Raw genomic sequence first — 18007 nt, forward strand, 5'->3', positions numbered from 1 at the left:
ACTTTCACCTCACCCAAACGTCTATTTATTAATTGCCCTGGCATGGAGTTCCCATTTTCCAAACACACAAAGCAAGTGGAAAATAAAATCAGGGAGCAAAAGGAAAAACAAAATGCTTAATAATATCAAAAGTGGTTAATTGGCATTCCAAAGGGATGTGCAATCTGTGCAATGCTCCCTCTTATAATATGTAAAGCTTAGAAAACAGATACCATTTTATATCTATTCCAAAGAAAATGTAAAATACTGCAAGGATTCCATCAACAGCAAGGTAGCATATAAAACTATGTCCATGTGTACAAGTCGACAAGAATGTATTTGATTTACAAAAGACAGAGAAAGGCTTCAAAGTTCCATTAAGTTACAATAAAATTCTATTGAGCAAAACAACAAAAAACACATAACACTTTCAACATTAAGCCTTTTACAGAATAAATAACCTTTCAAGAGGACAGCTAGGTAGTACAGTGGATAGAGCATTGGTCTTGAAGTCAAAAGGACCTGAGTTCAAATGTGGCTTCAGACACTTACTATCTATGTGACCCTGGGTAAGTCATTTAACCTTATTTATCTCAGTTTCTCTTCTGTAAAATTGATAGAGAAGAAATGGCAAAACACTTCAGTGTCTTTACCAAGAAAACCCCAGATGGGGGCAGCTAGATGGCACAGTGGAGAAAGCACCAGCCCTAGATTCAAGAGGACTTGAGTTAAAATCCAGCCTCAGACACTTGACACATACTAGTTGTGTGACCCTGGACAAGTCACTTAACTAACCCTCATTGCCCTGCAAAAACAACAAAAAACAAAGAAAATCTCAGATGGGTCATCAACTGTCAGAATCTACTGAAAAAACTCAACAACATATCTTTCTATTCTTCAGTGCTCTACATATATCAAATATATATTCTTGCACATGCATCAAATTTTCCATGGGCATTTGTTACCTAACATTTTTTCACTGTTCCTTTTATTTTCTTCTAATGAAATTCAGTTTTGTGTAATACCACAGTGATAGAAATATGGTGAGCTTTTTTTTTTAATGAGACTATTGCATAGTAGCCCACTAAATTGTAAACTCCTTGGGACAGCACTGTTTTATTTTATATTTGTATCTCCCATGCCTAGCATAGCACATCACAATTGGTAGGTCCTTAATATGCATTTCTTAAATTGAATTAACCCTGAATTTACCTATAAAACCAGATACTCTTATCTACTAGAGCATAGGACAGAACTAATTCCTTTCCTAAGCTTGCAAAGAGTAGTCATTACTTTCCACTTGCATCCCTAGTAATTCTCTACTCCATCAAGGTTTCTGCTTGGCTGGAGAGAGAAATTGCCCACAGGTGCCCTACAGTGATGAAGCGTTGACTGGAAACATACCAGGCACTGTGATCATGCTGGCCACTTTTAGCAGAACCCCCTTGAGACTCACATAGCAATAGCCCTCACACATTGACTTTCCCTCTCTCACCAACTCCAGTTCCATCCTGCAGATGAAAAGGATAATCTCTCTCCTGGAGTCTTGTTCTTAGGATGATTTCCACATTTCTTTGTACTGCACACATTACTTTTAATTTACTGCATGTCTATTTTTTTTTTTTTTTTGGTGAGGCAATTGGGATTAAGTGACTTGCCCAGGGTCACACAGCTAGTAAGTGTTAAGTGTCTGAGGTCGGATTTGAACTCAGGTACTCCTGAATCCAGGGCCGGAGTTCTATCCACTGCGCCATCTAGCTGCCCCTGCATGTCTATTTTGCATCTATTTCTCTGTACACTTTGTGTCCTGCAGGAGAAGAGAAGCTCCTTTAAGAGAGGGACTATTTACTTTTTGTCTTTGTATCCCCAGAACCTAGCCTTGCACCTGGTACATGGTTAGTGATTAATAAATATGGCTGAGTTGAATTAAATATTTCACTGTGCAGTTAAGTTCCTTTGGTTTTCCATCATGGACCACAGTTTGTTAAGCTTCCAAACTTGGACTGATTTATTGTTTTGTTTTGTTTTCTAGGGTTAGGAATGACACACTAGTAGGAACTGAGTATCCCCTTATTAACTGTACCTATGGCACTGAGTACTGGACCAAAGAGAAAATAAATCAAATACCTGAAGTGGTTCTTCAGAACACTTTTCTTTCTGTACTGAAGGGCCAGGAAGTTCCTGCTGGGGTTTTGATGGCTTCCTTTTGGCTTTTTCCATTTGGACATTAGTAAAGTAGTTGACCGCAGCAAACTCAATGAGAGCAGAGAACACAAAAGCAAAGCACACAGCTATGAACCAATCCATGGCAGTAGCATAAGACACTTTGGGCAAGGAATGCCTGGCACTGATGCTCAGAGTTGTCATTGTCAGAACAGTTGTTATTCCTTCAAAACAAAGAAACAGAAACCACAATATTTAGTTTTATTTTAAAACAATTAGAGATGAGGATACATGATAAAATGTTAAAATAACTATTCAAGTGCTTGACTACTAAATTGCAGGAATGTACCACATCTGAGGGGGGAAATTATATAATTAATTGAATATTACTTTTAAAACATGTTACCAGTGAATAATGAAGAGAAAGCAATTCAAGGGGTTGATGTGTCAGAATGAAGTATACTTAGACAACTATATTTCTAAAATGATAATAAGAAAAAAAGATATTTGTCAGCAGTTACAAAATTCTCTCAGGTTCTTGACTGACCTGAATATTTAGGAACACACACTAAGATTCTTTTAATTAGTTCCTGAAATCCTACCTCCTCTGCCATAATATTTCTCAGAAACTAGAAAACATGGTATTCCCTATAAAAAGTCCCACAATGCAGTCCAGTCTCAATTCCACACCATAACATATTTCCCTGGGGGAATATATACAAGAACCCTGAATTTTAATATCCATTGATTTTTTCCAGTTATATGCATGTATATATCTTTGTTATGGTTACTGTGTCAGTGTTTTTTCAGATTATGAACTCCCAAGAGGATTAGCCCATCTAAGCTTCTTTTATACATGACCCAGCAGAAAGCCAACCAAGTGATTAGATAGCCAAATGCTTTTCAATGGCAATGAAGAACAATTATAAAAGCCCAAAGCCTGAAGTAGCTAGCCCACAGAAATATAGAGTATTTAACAAGATGATGGATTCTATCTATCTCTGAATGAGTAATACATATTGACTTTCCTACTGATAGCAATCCTGGGAGGAAGTCACCACTCCATACCAAATTCTGGGATAGAGAGAGGATATAGAGAGTCTAATCCAACAAGAATTTTTAAGCATGTTTTATATGAATATACTATGGTAAATACTGGAGACACAAAGGTAAAATGAAAGACAAATACTGCTCCCTAAAGAACTTACATTCCACTAGGGAGATACAATATGTAAATAGATAAGTTTATTTATGATTATTTGAGGATGCAGGGAGAACTAAGCTCTATGGCAATTAATCTGTTCAAAGGCATAGAGGCAGAAGATGGATAATATAGGTTCATGGAATGACAAGTGGGTCTTTTAAGCTTTCACACACATATAGCATATAAAGGGGAAGAATGTTAAATAATTTTGGAATGGTAAGCTGGTGTCATAGATGGAGTATTATGAACGTTAGGCTGAGGAAAAGCAGCAGCAAGCCAATAAACAGAAGAGTGTTGTGGTTAGGTTCATAGTTATAAAAGAAGAAGGAATATAGGAATGGGCAAATATTCACCCTAGCTTAGAGAAGAGGCAATTTAACATAGTTCAGAAGAAGAACAGGACATATCTTGGATGAAAATTCTTCCGTGGAAGTCATTTGAAGTAGGATAAAAAGCTCCCAAGAATTAAATTCCTAAAGAAAAACAATACTCAAAGAGATGGGAAATACGCATTTACTGATGTGGATGCACAGAAAACTCATCAACAAACTTAAATTTTTCAAAGACATATAGATTAAGAAAGCAAGGGTAATGAAGGATGGATAGAAAAATATGTTATACTCCTCTAAGAACAGTGGCTGAAGTATTGAATTCCAGAATGAGCTGATAGTGGTGAGAAATACTATGGAGAACAATTTTTTGTTTTGTTTTGGTTTTGCTGTATTGAAGAGTGTCAAAGAAGACATAAGAATGCTACTTGGAATGGACAGGATGCATATAATTAATGGCATAAAAAAAAGATAAGGCTGTTAAATTCTGATTGTTCTTTTCGTTTCCTCTACCAAGGAGAATGTCCTATGTACTTACTGGAAAGGACAAGACAAAGATGATTAACTTGGAGTGAATACTGAAGATAAGTAAAGAGATTATAAGAAAACCAAGGGCTAAAGTTGATAAATTCAAGTCACCTAGTTTAAATGAGCTATATCCTAAGGTACCTACTGAAAGAAATGGCAGACTGGTTCCCAGGGACACTTGTCCTTCAGTGTTCCAATGGATAGAACTAGGAGCCATGTCTGGAAGTTACAAAGAGGCGAAATTATGTTCAATGTAAGGAAAAACTTTTTAAAAATAGCAATGTCCAAAAGTAGAATGGGCTGGCTCAGGAGGTGGTAAATTCTGCCTCTTTGGGGATCTTGCAGAAAAAAAAAAAAACTTTCTGATGACTTATATGGTATGCTAAAGAGGAAATTCTTATTCAGAGATAAATTTTGCAAAATATCTTCTAAAGATTTCAAGAGAAATAGAAATTAGGTTATACGCTATTATAGATCATCACCAATACATTAAATTAAAAGTTAATGTATCCCTTAAGGATAAAACAAATATCTTCTGGATTTCACAATCTCTTTACCTTAAAAGTTTTCACATGAACATAGAAAGAATTCATGGAATTTTAGCATTTTCCCCATTTAACCACAAACTGACAAAGCCATAAAACTTTCCAGTTGAAAGGAAATTAAGATGTATTTCACTGTTCAGAAAAGAAATGCTGTCATGCTGATGACTTTGTTAATTAACAATGTCCTGTGAAGGCTTTTTTATCTTCTAGCTACATAATGTGGGGATGAAGCCTAATTAGTCTTTTATCTTATGAAAGACCGTCACTTTAATTAAAATTTAGGAGCAATAAGTTTTTCTGTGACCTCCACCACTATTTTCCACTAACTAGCCACAATCAAGTGTGTTACCTAGGTTAGACATCTGCATCCTTAGTGTGAAAGAGATAGCTCAGAAAGCCCTTCAAATTGCAAAATTCCCATTTCCTTTATTAAAACAATTCTATTACTGAAACATCAAGGGAGGAAAAATCATTTACTTCAACTTTAATGTGATTTAATGAAACTCACAAACTAAGAAAACAACAAAAACTAGTGTTTCTGTGAGCTTCATTGCTTTGAAAACCTGTTAAAGTAGAGTATGCCACCCTAAGGACTACTTGTCCCACAGGCAAGATGGCCCTCGATTTCTTTTACTATACTTTGGGATTTTCTGCCTTTTGGCTTTTTTTTTTTTTACAGAGACAAGGTAAAATAAAGTGGGAATGTAATTCCAGCAATAATTGGAACAGAGATGTTGAAGGTGACATGATTGATCTAGGAAGGTTATGTACACTAACTCAAAATCTTTGGACATTCCACTCTCCAGGTCTCTTTGGTGTCTGTAAACCTGACATTAAAACATGAGTGGGGAAAGAAAAGGGAATGAGAGGGGGCGGGGTGGGAGTAGTAGGAAGAAGAAATAGGAAGGAACCCTCCAACCAATATGGCCTTTGTCTTCTGGGTGACTATCTGAGAGATTAACAAAGGGCATGACATTTTTAACACAGGCTGAGATGTTTAAATCATTCCCCTTTCAGCCAGGAAAAAACACCTCTCTTTCTAATGTTATTATATCAAGGGTGACACAGAGCATTTCCTTGGGCATATGCATTACACATCAATTTAGTGTAGCATTTGCCTGACCACACAGTCAAGTAAATGCTGGACAGGGCAGCAGGCAGAAGTAACAACCCAGATTACAATCAAACCATAGCAGCCACTCTTTTGCCACTAGAAAGGCTGATGTCAGTGTGCATCTGTCTGAAGACATTTCTTGGCCTGTGTCCACCCTACAGATAGTTCAATACAATGGTGTGCTTTTTTTTGTTTTTCCTTTTAGGCACATTTAAATGTGAATGCCAATCCCTGAGTTAGAACACAGAACATGAACGTTTTTGCCCATGGTGTGAATAAAAGCTGTATGTACACAGAGGTGAATATGGGCTGACCAATCACAAGGGAAATAAAGAGCATTAACTTAACAGTGCGATAACACATTTCTGCCCGCCAGCTGACATTTACTCACATGTTTAAAGTTCCCCTCTCTCAGCCTATTTTTAAATCTTAGAATCATAGAGGGAACTTAGAGGTCATTTACACTAAACCTTCGTTTTACTAAAGGGAAAATGAGGCCCAAAGAAGTGACACCCAAGGTCAAGTACTTGTACTTTTTTCAGTTTTTGACATTCTCTTTGACTGTATGTGGTAACAAATATCCTGTAAAATGAAGTGGGTGGACAAGAGGACATCCCACTAAGTTCCCTTCTAGGGCTAAATATATAATCTTTTGGTGGAGGGAGAAATTGGTATGAATAGAAAAGTGTAATTTAGACACTAAAGAAAACAAGTTGCTGGACTAAGAAATAATATTCTCACACACACTTAATATTTTTAGATTGTTTCTACAAAAGCACCTAATGCAAATTCCACTTTCAGAATCTCTGACAGGTCCTTCTGGTTGGTTACATAGAAACACAGCTTTTCAATAACTTAGTTCTATCCGCCTTAGTTCATTAGAATCCTAGAGCTCTGAGCACCATGAAAACTCATAGCTCACTTCTCCATCTGGGCATCCTATGAGTAAACTCCTCTCATACAAATGGGACAAGATACCTAAAAGACATCCTTGGATTGTATGTAGACATGCTGAGCTGTTCCAGAGCAGAGAATGAGCCTATGAACACCTACTTTTTTTTCCTAGATATCTACTTACTTTTTACTTCCCAAAGTTAAAATTTTATTATTGCTACCAGGAGGTGGGTGAAGGTTGCGGAGTGACAATCATCTGAGTCATCAACAGAGGGAGGGTAGCTGCCAGCTATAATTCTCCTTCCTCCCTAAGAATATCCAAAAATTACTGTGGAGGAGAATGTGTGGCAATAGCCAGCTGATAAGAGTTTTTGATATCAACTAATAACTGATTACCAATGATTCCTATTCTGTGTTCCTTGGACCCCTACTAAAAATAAATACATGGTAATGTAATTGGAAGTACTTTTCAGAGATTCAAAGCCATTATGGAATGTTATTTCTAGATGGAGGCTTTAATGGTAAAAAGCCTGAGGTACCTATTTTGGCCTTACCACAATATTCTAAGAAAGTATTTGGTGATAAAAGGAGCAGCAGATTTCCAAGACTCCATTCATTTCCTCCAAGCAGAATATGTAAATCTTCTAGAAGTTACCTGGACAGGCATCTGGCCCAGAACGAGATTAGCACCTATAAGCACTCTCTGTGGACTGCTTATGTCAGAATATCCTAGGTGCTTCAAGAAGCCAATTCAAGGTGCAGAGGTTCACATGGAGAGTTGTGCATATTCATAGTTTCCACAGACATTCACATCCTACTGTAGAAGTGCCCCACAAAACAACATGATTGCTCTGATCCTACAATAACAATCCCATGACCATGGGCGCCCCACAAGTCGTCCAACCATCAGCCACTCCCATTCCAGGGCACATCTCCAGGCAGCTGTCTTCCCCACTCCCACCTCTATCTGCCCTGCTATAGTAATGCACAATTACCAGAATGAAAAGTCAGAAGCTTCATCATTTAAAATCCCTTTAAACACTAACTTACTATTTAACAAATCTGATTAATTTTAAGATTATAGATTTGGAGCTAAAAAGGACCTCAGAGGTCATTTAATCCAACTCTATTTTTACTGATGGAAAATAGAGGATAAAGCCAGGAGAAATGAAGTGGCTTGCCCACCCATGGTCACAGAGGTGGTAAGTGGCAGAATTTTAACCCAAGTCCTATCCTTGGACTACACAGCCAAAGCTCCTTCCATTACACAGTGCTCCCCCATATATAGAAAGTAGTTATTGAAACGTTAAATTTCCCAAACTCGGGGCAGCTAGGTGGCACAGTGGATAGAGCACGGGCCCTGGATTCAGGAGGACCTGAGTTCAAATCCGGCCTCAGACACTTTACACACTTACTAGCTGTGTGACCCTGGGCAAGTCACTTAACCCCAATTGCCTCACCCCCCCCAAAAAAAAAAAATTTTCCCAAACTCAAGCAAGTCTGGGCATTATATATTCTAGAAAACAAAAACATAAGCCAACAAAAAATATAGTTGCATATGTGCATTTAATAATGAACTAAGAAACTAAAGATATATGAAATCTTTTGTTTTGTTGAATTTAAATCATTTAAGGGTTGGGTTATTTTTTTCCTTTCATTTAAAGCCCAATTATTCCAGGCCTTCACATAACCATTCAACCATGATTTTGATTTGTTTTATTTTAAGTGTTTCTTTGCAAATTGCATCCCAGTGTACTTCATTTTAACATCTAGATACAATTTCAATTAAATTACATAGCACTAGGCTACGAATCCAAGGCTATCACTGAAAGGGAAATTATGTTCAGGGGTACATTTGGCCTTCACACTCATGGTTCCTATTGAGGTTAATTTAATATGACTTCAACAGGAGGGCTTCTGGTAGTATTTTTACCCAAACACCTAAAGGTACCATAAGCTACAAGGACTATACATACACATAACCTTAACGTTTCTTTCTGGCTAGACATTTGTAAATACAAATAAGATTCTGTACATTACTCAACCTGACATAAACATGCTAACACAAAGATCTTAAGGGAAGTTTCATTCTGAAAGCAATATTCTAAAGGAGGACAGTTAACAAAAAAGGACGAATAAATAAATTGTAATTACCAAACACAGTTCTAGCTGGAACAGATTCTTTATTTATCCAGAAGGAAACTTGAGAAAGAATCACAGTCATGATGCATGGGATATATGTCTGAATCATGAAATAGCCCATTTTCCTTCTGAGATGGAAGTAAACTGTCATAACAATGTATTCACCTACAAAATAAAACACAAGCAAAATGTGTTACTGGCTCTGCATGTCATTTTTCCATATGCATATTTCAAAGTACCAACTTATATCTGAAGTAATAATATCATCTAAGCTTTGGAACACAAACCAGAAACTCTGTGTGTGTGTGTGTGTGTGTGCGCGCGCGCGCACGCGCATGCGCACACACGCACGCATGGTGGGGAGAGATGCAGAAAGAGATGCTTAAAGGAGGCCGAATATCACTTTTTTTTCACTGTGATAATCTGTTGACAACGTTTAGGGCCAATAATGACAATGGTTTTTTGGGTGAGGGATTATGGTATGAGTTCTTAGCTAACCTCATTTAGCACTTAAAGGAATGATGATACACACATAGGGTACAACCTGTGAGATCTTAATTTTCTACTTGGAAAATTACTGGTTTAAGCCTGCTGATTTAAATGGATATATTCATAACAATGGGAATTTGTGTTTGTTTTGTTTTGCTTTGTTTTCTTTTGTTGGGGAAGGGGAAGCTGAAGAAGAAGTCTAGACCTGATATTTCATATGTATAAGGAGTTCCTTGTGTGGAAACTTCCTCCAGGAGAGAAGAATAGCAATTCTGTGACTAAAAGTCATACAAAGTTTCCTGGGGCATTGAATGTTTAAGTGACTTAGACACAGTCACACAGTTGGGATCAATTGGAAACAGGAATTGAACTGGTATACCTCATTCCGAGTCTGGTTCTCTCTCCAAATGGTCCAAATCACTTCTCCTAAGAGTTTAGGTCAACAGTTTACACCAAGGACTTAATTTCCATATGGTACACATTTGAATTGAAATAGATATAGCTACATATGTGATCACACCTGAATATTCACACACACTCTACAGTTATAATTTTACCTTGCTTTTTAATTTGCTTTATAAACATAGACATGGGGGGTAGCTAGGTGGCACAGCGGATGAAGCACTGACCCTGGATTTAGGAGGACCTGAGTTCAAATCCAGCCTCAGACACTTGACATGTACTAGCTGTGTGACCCTAAGCAAGTCACTTAACCCCCCATTGCCCCACCAAAAAAATTTAAAAATTAAATAAAAAATTTTTTAAACCATAGACCTAATTAAAACAAATTTGGATGTCTACTCCCTGTCAGAAAAAAATAATAATAATAAGGTAATTTTAAAATGCCAACCACCAAACTCCCATTTAAGAAAGCTTTGGAAGAAAACTCTGGTTTCCATTAACTATGTAACCTAAGCTTTCAGAAGTCATCCACATGTTTTTAAAGTGGCATTGTCCAGCAGAAAACTGGATAATTAATTTTTCTTTTCTTTTTTTTTTTTGGGGGGGGGGTGAGGCAATTGGGGTTAATGCCTTGCCCAGGGTCACACAGCTAGTAAGTGTTAAGTGTCTGAGGTCAGATTTGAACTCAGGTCCTCCTGACTCCAGGGCCAATGTTCTATCCACGGTGCCACCTACCTGCCCCAGATAATTCATTTTTAGAAATGCATACAAGGTGTGTGAGCTTAGGTCTAAAAACTGAAGAAGAGGCATCATTTTCAAATAACCAGTTGGCATTTTCCCTTTAAGTAAACTAAAATCAATTTTTTTATTCTTTTTCACATAAATTCTAAGACCATAGATGGTATAAAGACCTTTTATACTTGTCAACTACATCTTCTCTAAAGTCTCTTAAAGTCCCCTTACATGGCTCTACATCATTTCCTCTTCTAACTCAGAGGTACAATTACAAACTGAGCAAGATAAAGATGGCTCTGTGAAAGCATCAGCAACTTCAATGACCTGCAGAATAGCCTTTATGCTACTTATCTAAGAAAATAAAAATGTCCCCTGCACCTCGTATATGTGTTTCAATGGTCATGATACATCCTCTTCTAACCTTTCTGACTGGTAACATCATCTGGTTTCTTTGATGGACTTATGGCTCAAATACCAGACAGATCATTGATGGGTTCAAGAATACAAATCTAAAGAAAGAAAACCTAAGCCATATTTGCCATGCCATTCTGCTTCGGGAGTCTTTATCAGAATCCTCTCTAAACAATGGGTAAGACAAAACTATATTGCAGATGTCATAGCCCAAGTTCATTCTAATTGGTAGCCATCTTACCTGTAATAGATTTGATGGTTTCGCTGGACACTGTTTGCCCAACCAGGTCATACTGAACTAAACTGGAAGACTCTTTTGGAACTTCCACAGACTTCTCAGGACCTTTTGTCCAGGTATAGATCATCTCACTCTTTGGGTAAGCATCTAGACAGCAACACAGGGTAAGAAATTAGGTTGAGGGCTTACATCCTTATCAGTTTCACAAGTAGACATGCTGGGCTAGCTGGGAATAGCAAAAACAAAAACTGTTGGAAAACAACAACCCTTTAACTTATTTAGGGTCAGCTTTAAGCCTCAGAGAAGTCTAAAAATCCAAATAAGCCTTGCAATTCAGCAGGATTTCTTTTGTTCAGGTCAAAGGAAAATAAACTAAAATGCTGTGTCTGCATCACTGCACCTGGAAATGTGCAGGGGAAAATACCAGGCAGTCCATCTAAAATCTTTTCTATTAAAGTTAAATAAACCCACTCCTTCCTCTCTCTCTCTCATCTCTGACTCCTCTCCAATATTGGACCATAACTTACTTCTTCCACCTTAATGCAAAATTGCCAATAAGAAAATGCCAGATGCTATTTATAACAAAGGATGCTATTGTTGGAAGAGATCTCCAGGGGTCACCTAGTCCAGCCCACTGCCTCTGGGCAAAGTACACTGCATCTAAACCACTCTACACAGATGACTGCCTCTGCCTTTTTTAAAGCTCTCCAGGGAATGGGATTATATAAACAGTTGCACTACCTTTGAACCTTTATAATCGGGATATTTTCCCCTTACATCTACCATAAATCCCAGTAGCTGTCATTTAAATCCATTTCCTCTTGTCCTGTTATCAGTGTAAATAGATAACAACTGCTTAGCACTCTCCCAAGAGAATGTCTTCACTCAGACACAAACCAATCCAACATTATGATCATGGAGTATTGACTTCATGGCCAAGATTAGACAGGAACTGCTACTTGACCCTACCCTACATAAGAATGTCTGTTCTAAAAAATTAACCAAAAAAGCACTTTACAAATTATATGGAGGAAAAAAATATGATGCTACCTGTCTTCAATTTACAATGTACCACTATGTAACCAAAATTTACCTATGGCAAGTTCAAAATATTTTATTCCTATCATCAAGGCCCCATTGTGTTCTGTACCTCAGTACACTTCTGATCTTCCTTCTTCTCTAACCACTCCTTTTCTGCCTTTGCATTTTCTCCCTGAGCTTGACATATGGCAGCTCCACAAAGATCTGTCCTTAACCCTCTTCCCCCCTTCCTTGAATTTTTTGTTTGCTTCCATGGTTCAATCATCTATGAAGAATGAATGGATGAAAACATATGTGCCCAGTACATTACTCCTAGATCTAAATCTTTTAGACCTTTCTTCTGAGCTGCCTTCCCAGGTGTACCACAAGTACTTCATACTTAATATGTCAAAAATAGTGCTTATCAACTTTCCCCTTAGAGCTGCTTCTCCTTTTGAATCTCATTCTTCCTTTCTGTGATACCAACTGGTCCCCAGTTTCCATAACCTTAGGAACCTCTAGACTTTTGACACTTCCCTTTCCTTTACCTTTCACAGTCAATCAGTAAAAAAAGGTCTTCTAGATTCTACAGCATATCTCAAATTCATACCCTTCCCTTGATTCCCACTACCACTAACTTATTTTGTTTTTAATATTTTGATAATTGCATTTGAATACAATTGGTTTCTTCGGTAATCTTACATATTTTATTTTATATACTTAAAAACTTTATTCTGAGTAGTCCTTAGATTCTGCCAGACTGCTGAAGGGATCCATGATATATACAAAAAATAGATGAAGAACCCCTGCTTGAGAGAAAGTCCTCTTTGGCACCTCAGGCCTTCTTGCCTGCACTCTTTTCCCCTTTAAGCTGTCCTTCATACTAGTGACAGAATAAGCTTTCTTGGAATAGATCTGTGACTATAATTCCCCCTGCTCAAAAATCATAGTAGTTGTCTCTTTTCTCCTCCTCAAGATTCTTCTTTCACAACATGACTAATGCAGAAATGTTTAATATGATTGTACATATATAACCTATATTGGATTGCTTTCTATCTGGGGCGGGGTGGGAAGGGAAGGGAAGGGAAGGGAGGGAGGGAGGGAGAAAAATTTGTAACTAAAAATCTTATGAAAATGAATGTTGAAAACTATCTTTACATGTAACTGGAAAATAAATACTTTTATGGAAAAAAAAAGTAAAGTTCAAGATACTAAAGCCCATCCTTATAATCTAGTCTTCCTTTCCAAAAAATACCTCCTATTATTCCACTTTACCTGGCATTCAATCTGCAACCTAGTCTTCAATTTCATCATTATCTGCTATAATCACACACACACACACACACACACACACACACACACACACAATGTTCCAAACTCTACAGCTCTATAGCCACTAGGAAGCATTCTTCCTTATGAACTTCCATCATACTCTCATGCCTTTCTACTCATGCCAAGGCTTTTCCCTGTTTAGAAGATGTTTCTTCCCTCTCTTTTCCTATTGAATTCCTAGCCATCTTTTAAAAACAAACCCAAATGCTGCTTCCCCATGGTAGTCTTCCCTAATACCCCAGTACATTGCAAGTTTTCCCCTCAGAGTTCTCCTACCACTTTTTTTTTTGCATTCTAATTGTCTTATCAAATAGGATTACCTCTTATAACTATATGCATCTGTGTCTTATCTCTCTTAAAAGAATGTAAGCTCCATCCTTTTAATCCTCTCTCTTTTAAGCCAATTATAAAAACCACCAGGAAAATATTTGATATTGCTTTAGCAAGTTCTATGTATAATTAACAGAAATAATAATAAAAACAATGACTGCTGATGCTAAAAAAACAACTAATTGAACAACAAATAATTACTAAGTAGTTTTTAAGTATGAGGCATGACACTAAGCATTAGAGATGCAAAGAAAAAAATCCATACTGTGTATGAATGTATGTGTGTATGCATGTATAGACATGTGGGTATATAGATTTTATTTCAAGATAATCAGCTTATGGATAACATATGTATAAACAAACATATACCTAAACATACTTAAATATGCACATATGTGTGTACATATGTTCCTTAGATATAAGGATAATAGGCACATAGCAGTTATTTTGAAAATGCCTGTTGAATGAATAGAAGAGAAGAATAAGCACTGGTAATAAGCATCATGTTCTTGTCTTCATTCTCACAATAGCAACACACATTTTCCATTTCAATTAGAGGCCAATGAGTTGTTTTCCCAATGCCACCTAAGAGAAGTTGCACAGGGAAAGGGAAATCTATGTGGATGTGGTATCTGGATTTGAAGGTCATCTCTCCACAATGAAGTCAGCTAAGTGCTATCTGTCTCCATAGGCAAAAGTTCCCTCCAAATTCTGGGAAACTGAGTTTATGCAGACACTGACATGTTCTACACTGATATTCAATCAAGAAGTTATGACATTAAGGGAGCCTCCTGTGGGTCCCAAGACTGCAAACCAGATTTTGAATTACTCTGAATCATCATCGGTACTTGAATTTAAAGGTAGCATGAGGCAAAACACTACTCACTTCATTTCATAAGACTAAAACTATTCTGTTGCACTTTAGCAGACGTGATAAATCACTTCATTTGCTTATTACTCCAATGAAGATGATGGGCATATCATCATATCTCCTGGTTTTCTCCCTGAAGCACTTACCTGAAGATCAACTGAAGGACCACAGAGTAGCCCTAATCCCATCCCATAAATCCCTTATTCTTATACAGAAGAACCAGCAGCCAACCTGAGAGCTGACATGGCAGGATTCTATCATTCCTTCCACCCAAACTGTCAGCAAATACAAAGCCTCAAGGGTGCTTCAAGAATATTTTGGCCCTGTTTGATGATTACCAGCTTATAGATGATATGCTGAAAACCCAATATTTCATGAATCTAAAACTATTACATTTTACCCATCCTGCCAAACACCAAGGCTTGCAACCTTGGGGTCATCTTTGGCCCTCCCCTCTCACTCACATTCTGTGGAATGGTATGGGTAAGCTTTTATTAAGTACTTTATAAAATTTATTACTGAATTGAATAGTTAGTGAAAAGAAGCTCTATGATTATAACTTACAACTCCCAAATTTCAAAGGGCATGCATGACCATCCATGGGGAAATCCACTAATCTCATGGGACACTCTGCACTTATGGTAAGCCTACAATGAAACAAATAAAATCAGAAAGATTTAATCATTTTCATGATCATCTTTATTTCTTAATATGCATAAAAATGAAAGAATGAGTTGATCACCTCATTGTGTATAAAATGGTGCCATTTCTCATAATTCTAAAAAGCTTGTTTGGGGCGGTCATATTATGGGAAACAGATTTTTTCCCATTCCTGAAGAAAGTATCAGGTGTCCACACTTTAGTCACCATCATATTGTTCAGCCTTAAAATTTCAATGGGACCATCATATTTTAGTCTTTTGTCAATCCATGTTTGCCGGAAGAAGACATCCATTGTGTATTCCTAGATGAGCAAACCACAGCAATCCCAAACACAGGTTATTATACATAAATCAAAAATAGAATGCATAGGCACATATGCACATATGCACACAACACCACACAAGTAAAACCAAATCAACAGGAGCAGAAATTTACAAAAGGCAGTGACACAGAGTTCCAGCAATTAAAGCACGGTATATATGTATTGATACTTCAACTCCCCACATTAGTCAGATAAATAAATCACCATACATATTTAATCATTCAAAAATAATTACTATAATTCAATAAGATTTCAGGAAGGTAGCAACTGCATTTTCAATCTAATATGTATGAGGAAACAAAATGAAATAATACAGTAACAAATGTTACTGGGTTTTTTACAACAGTAAAATAAAAGAATAAAGTAAATCAACAACTAAAACAGTTTTATACCCAAAAAATTAATTAAAATTAGAAAAGGAGGTATTCAAGGACTTTAAATCACGTGTACCTGATTTAAAGGTACCACCAACTATCCACTGGGCAAGCTAAAGATCTTTATGTAACCTTAAGAGCACACACTAAAATAGATGAATTCATTCCAACATCTACCAGAGTTTGGTGTACTGAGCTCTTCAAGCATTAAGGGGAAAAAACATACAACTGGACCAAAATGAAATGCTAAAATATGGCCCCTCAGGACTGTGAGATAGTTTTGTGCCAGAAATAATTTCAGCTGTTATAATCTCTAATTTTCTCCATCTCAGTGGTTTTCACAGGGAAAAAAATCAACTGATAAGACTGTCGTATGGGGAGTAGTAACAATAAAGTTCTTTCCTTTTGTAGAAAATAAATCCAGGCAAAAATGTACTCAAATGTTAGGGTTGAAATGCAAATTCTGTGACCTCCTCTTGACAAATGTATGGGTCTAATTACTCACACTAGAAACAGAGCTGCTCTTACTCTCCTGATTGACAGTGAAATAAACATCTATTTCCTTCTGTTGTGCATGGTTTCTCCTAACTACAGAAAGCTATTTTAAATTTCTCCAACACCTACCATTTCCACATCAGAAACAGGCCCGAAGCTGGTGACATATATGTCAGTTTTCACTTCTGTAACAGGACCTAGTAGATAGGAAATAGATGAGTGTGAAAAAATAATCATTAATTTTACAGGATAACTGGGTGAGAGGAAGTAATAAAAAATACACATAGGTTTTTGTAATTATTGCCTTAAAGTTTCTAGGAGATCACTAAAAAGTAGACACGGTTTTTACAAATACACACATATGCAGGCAATGAGAGTCAATTAAAGCCAGAACTTAAATCCCAGTTGGTTACCAACAAAACTATTGGTGTCCTAGATCAGAGAATCTAGAGATAAAAGAACCCTCAAAGATCATTCAGGCCAACCTCCTCATTTTACAGATGGGGAAACCGAGGCTTAGACGTTAGTCATGTGAAATGCCCATGGTCACACAAAATATTTGAACCCAAATCTTCCTTTTCAATATCCAGTCTTCTTTCCACTACTTCACAAGTTCTCTCAAGAATGTAAACTAATAGAACCCCAGAAATGGCGATGCCATTCTGAACATCTCTCAAAGAAAGAAAGAGCCACAAATAGCTCAGGGTTAACACTACCTTAGTAAGTTTGTTTCTGCAAATACATGTGGTCTATAACAGTTGCTATGTTAATTAAGGTCTCCCAGGTTAACCTGACATTAAATGAAAGGCTTGTGTGTCCTGATAGACAGCAATTATCCCATGATTTCAAAAGAGCCTCTGACCTTGGAGCTCCATGGTGAAGACGAAATGCTTTTGAGAGATCTTCAATAAACCGAGATCAAGGAGGTAAATCATTAAAGGGTGGTTAACCTGGAACTTGCTAATGTGGAAGGGGAAAGAAATCCATAACAGCTCCCAGAAGTCATATATCTTCTCGGAAATATGAATATTATTAAATTTCTCAGTACAATAGGAAATTCTTGAAATATGGGGATCAGTTGAAATAACTGGGGATGCATAACTTAGAGAAGAGGAACAATGGATATAGCAAGGAACTTAAGTAAGAGTCAAGAAGACACGAATTTGAATCTTACCACACAGAGTCACTAGCCATATTACCATCAGCAAGACAGTTAGTCTCTCTTGGATTGATTCAGTTTTCTAACATGTAAAATGGGGATAATGATTGCACCTCCTTGAGAGTGTTAATATAAGGAACAAATAAGATAATGTGCAGAAATTATTTGTCATATTTTAAAGCACTATATAAGTACTAGCTATTTAAAGAAATGACTTAGGGGGACCTGATAGTTGTTTTCACATTTTTGAAGGGCTACTTTCTGGAAAA

The 18007-nt window shown here is 37.0% G+C and overlaps 1 protein-coding gene across 1 annotated transcript in view; it reads right to left on the reverse strand.

Annotated features, from left to right (window-relative positions):
* The window catches only part of GABRA4 (gamma-aminobutyric acid type A receptor subunit alpha4), a 106423-nt gene that overhangs the window by 65095 nt on the left and 23321 nt on the right, over window positions 1–18007 (reverse strand). Inside the window, exons 3-8 of the mRNA XM_043970628.1 lie at window positions 16709–16776; window positions 15469–15689; window positions 15291–15373; window positions 11177–11320; window positions 8911–9063; window positions 2107–2366 (exon numbers count right to left, since the gene is read on the reverse strand). Coding sequence (XP_043826563.1) covers window positions 2107–2366; window positions 8911–9063; window positions 11177–11320; window positions 15291–15373; window positions 15469–15689; window positions 16709–16776 — 929 coding nt within the window. The remainder of the gene's footprint in view (window positions 1–2106; window positions 2367–8910; window positions 9064–11176; window positions 11321–15290; window positions 15374–15468; window positions 15690–16708; window positions 16777–18007) is intronic.

The sequence above is a fragment of the Dromiciops gliroides genome, chromosome 6, assembly GCF_019393635.1.
Source record: "Dromiciops gliroides isolate mDroGli1 chromosome 6, mDroGli1.pri, whole genome shotgun sequence".
In the NCBI taxonomy this organism is placed as follows: domain Eukaryota; kingdom Metazoa; phylum Chordata; class Mammalia; order Microbiotheria; family Microbiotheriidae; genus Dromiciops; species Dromiciops gliroides.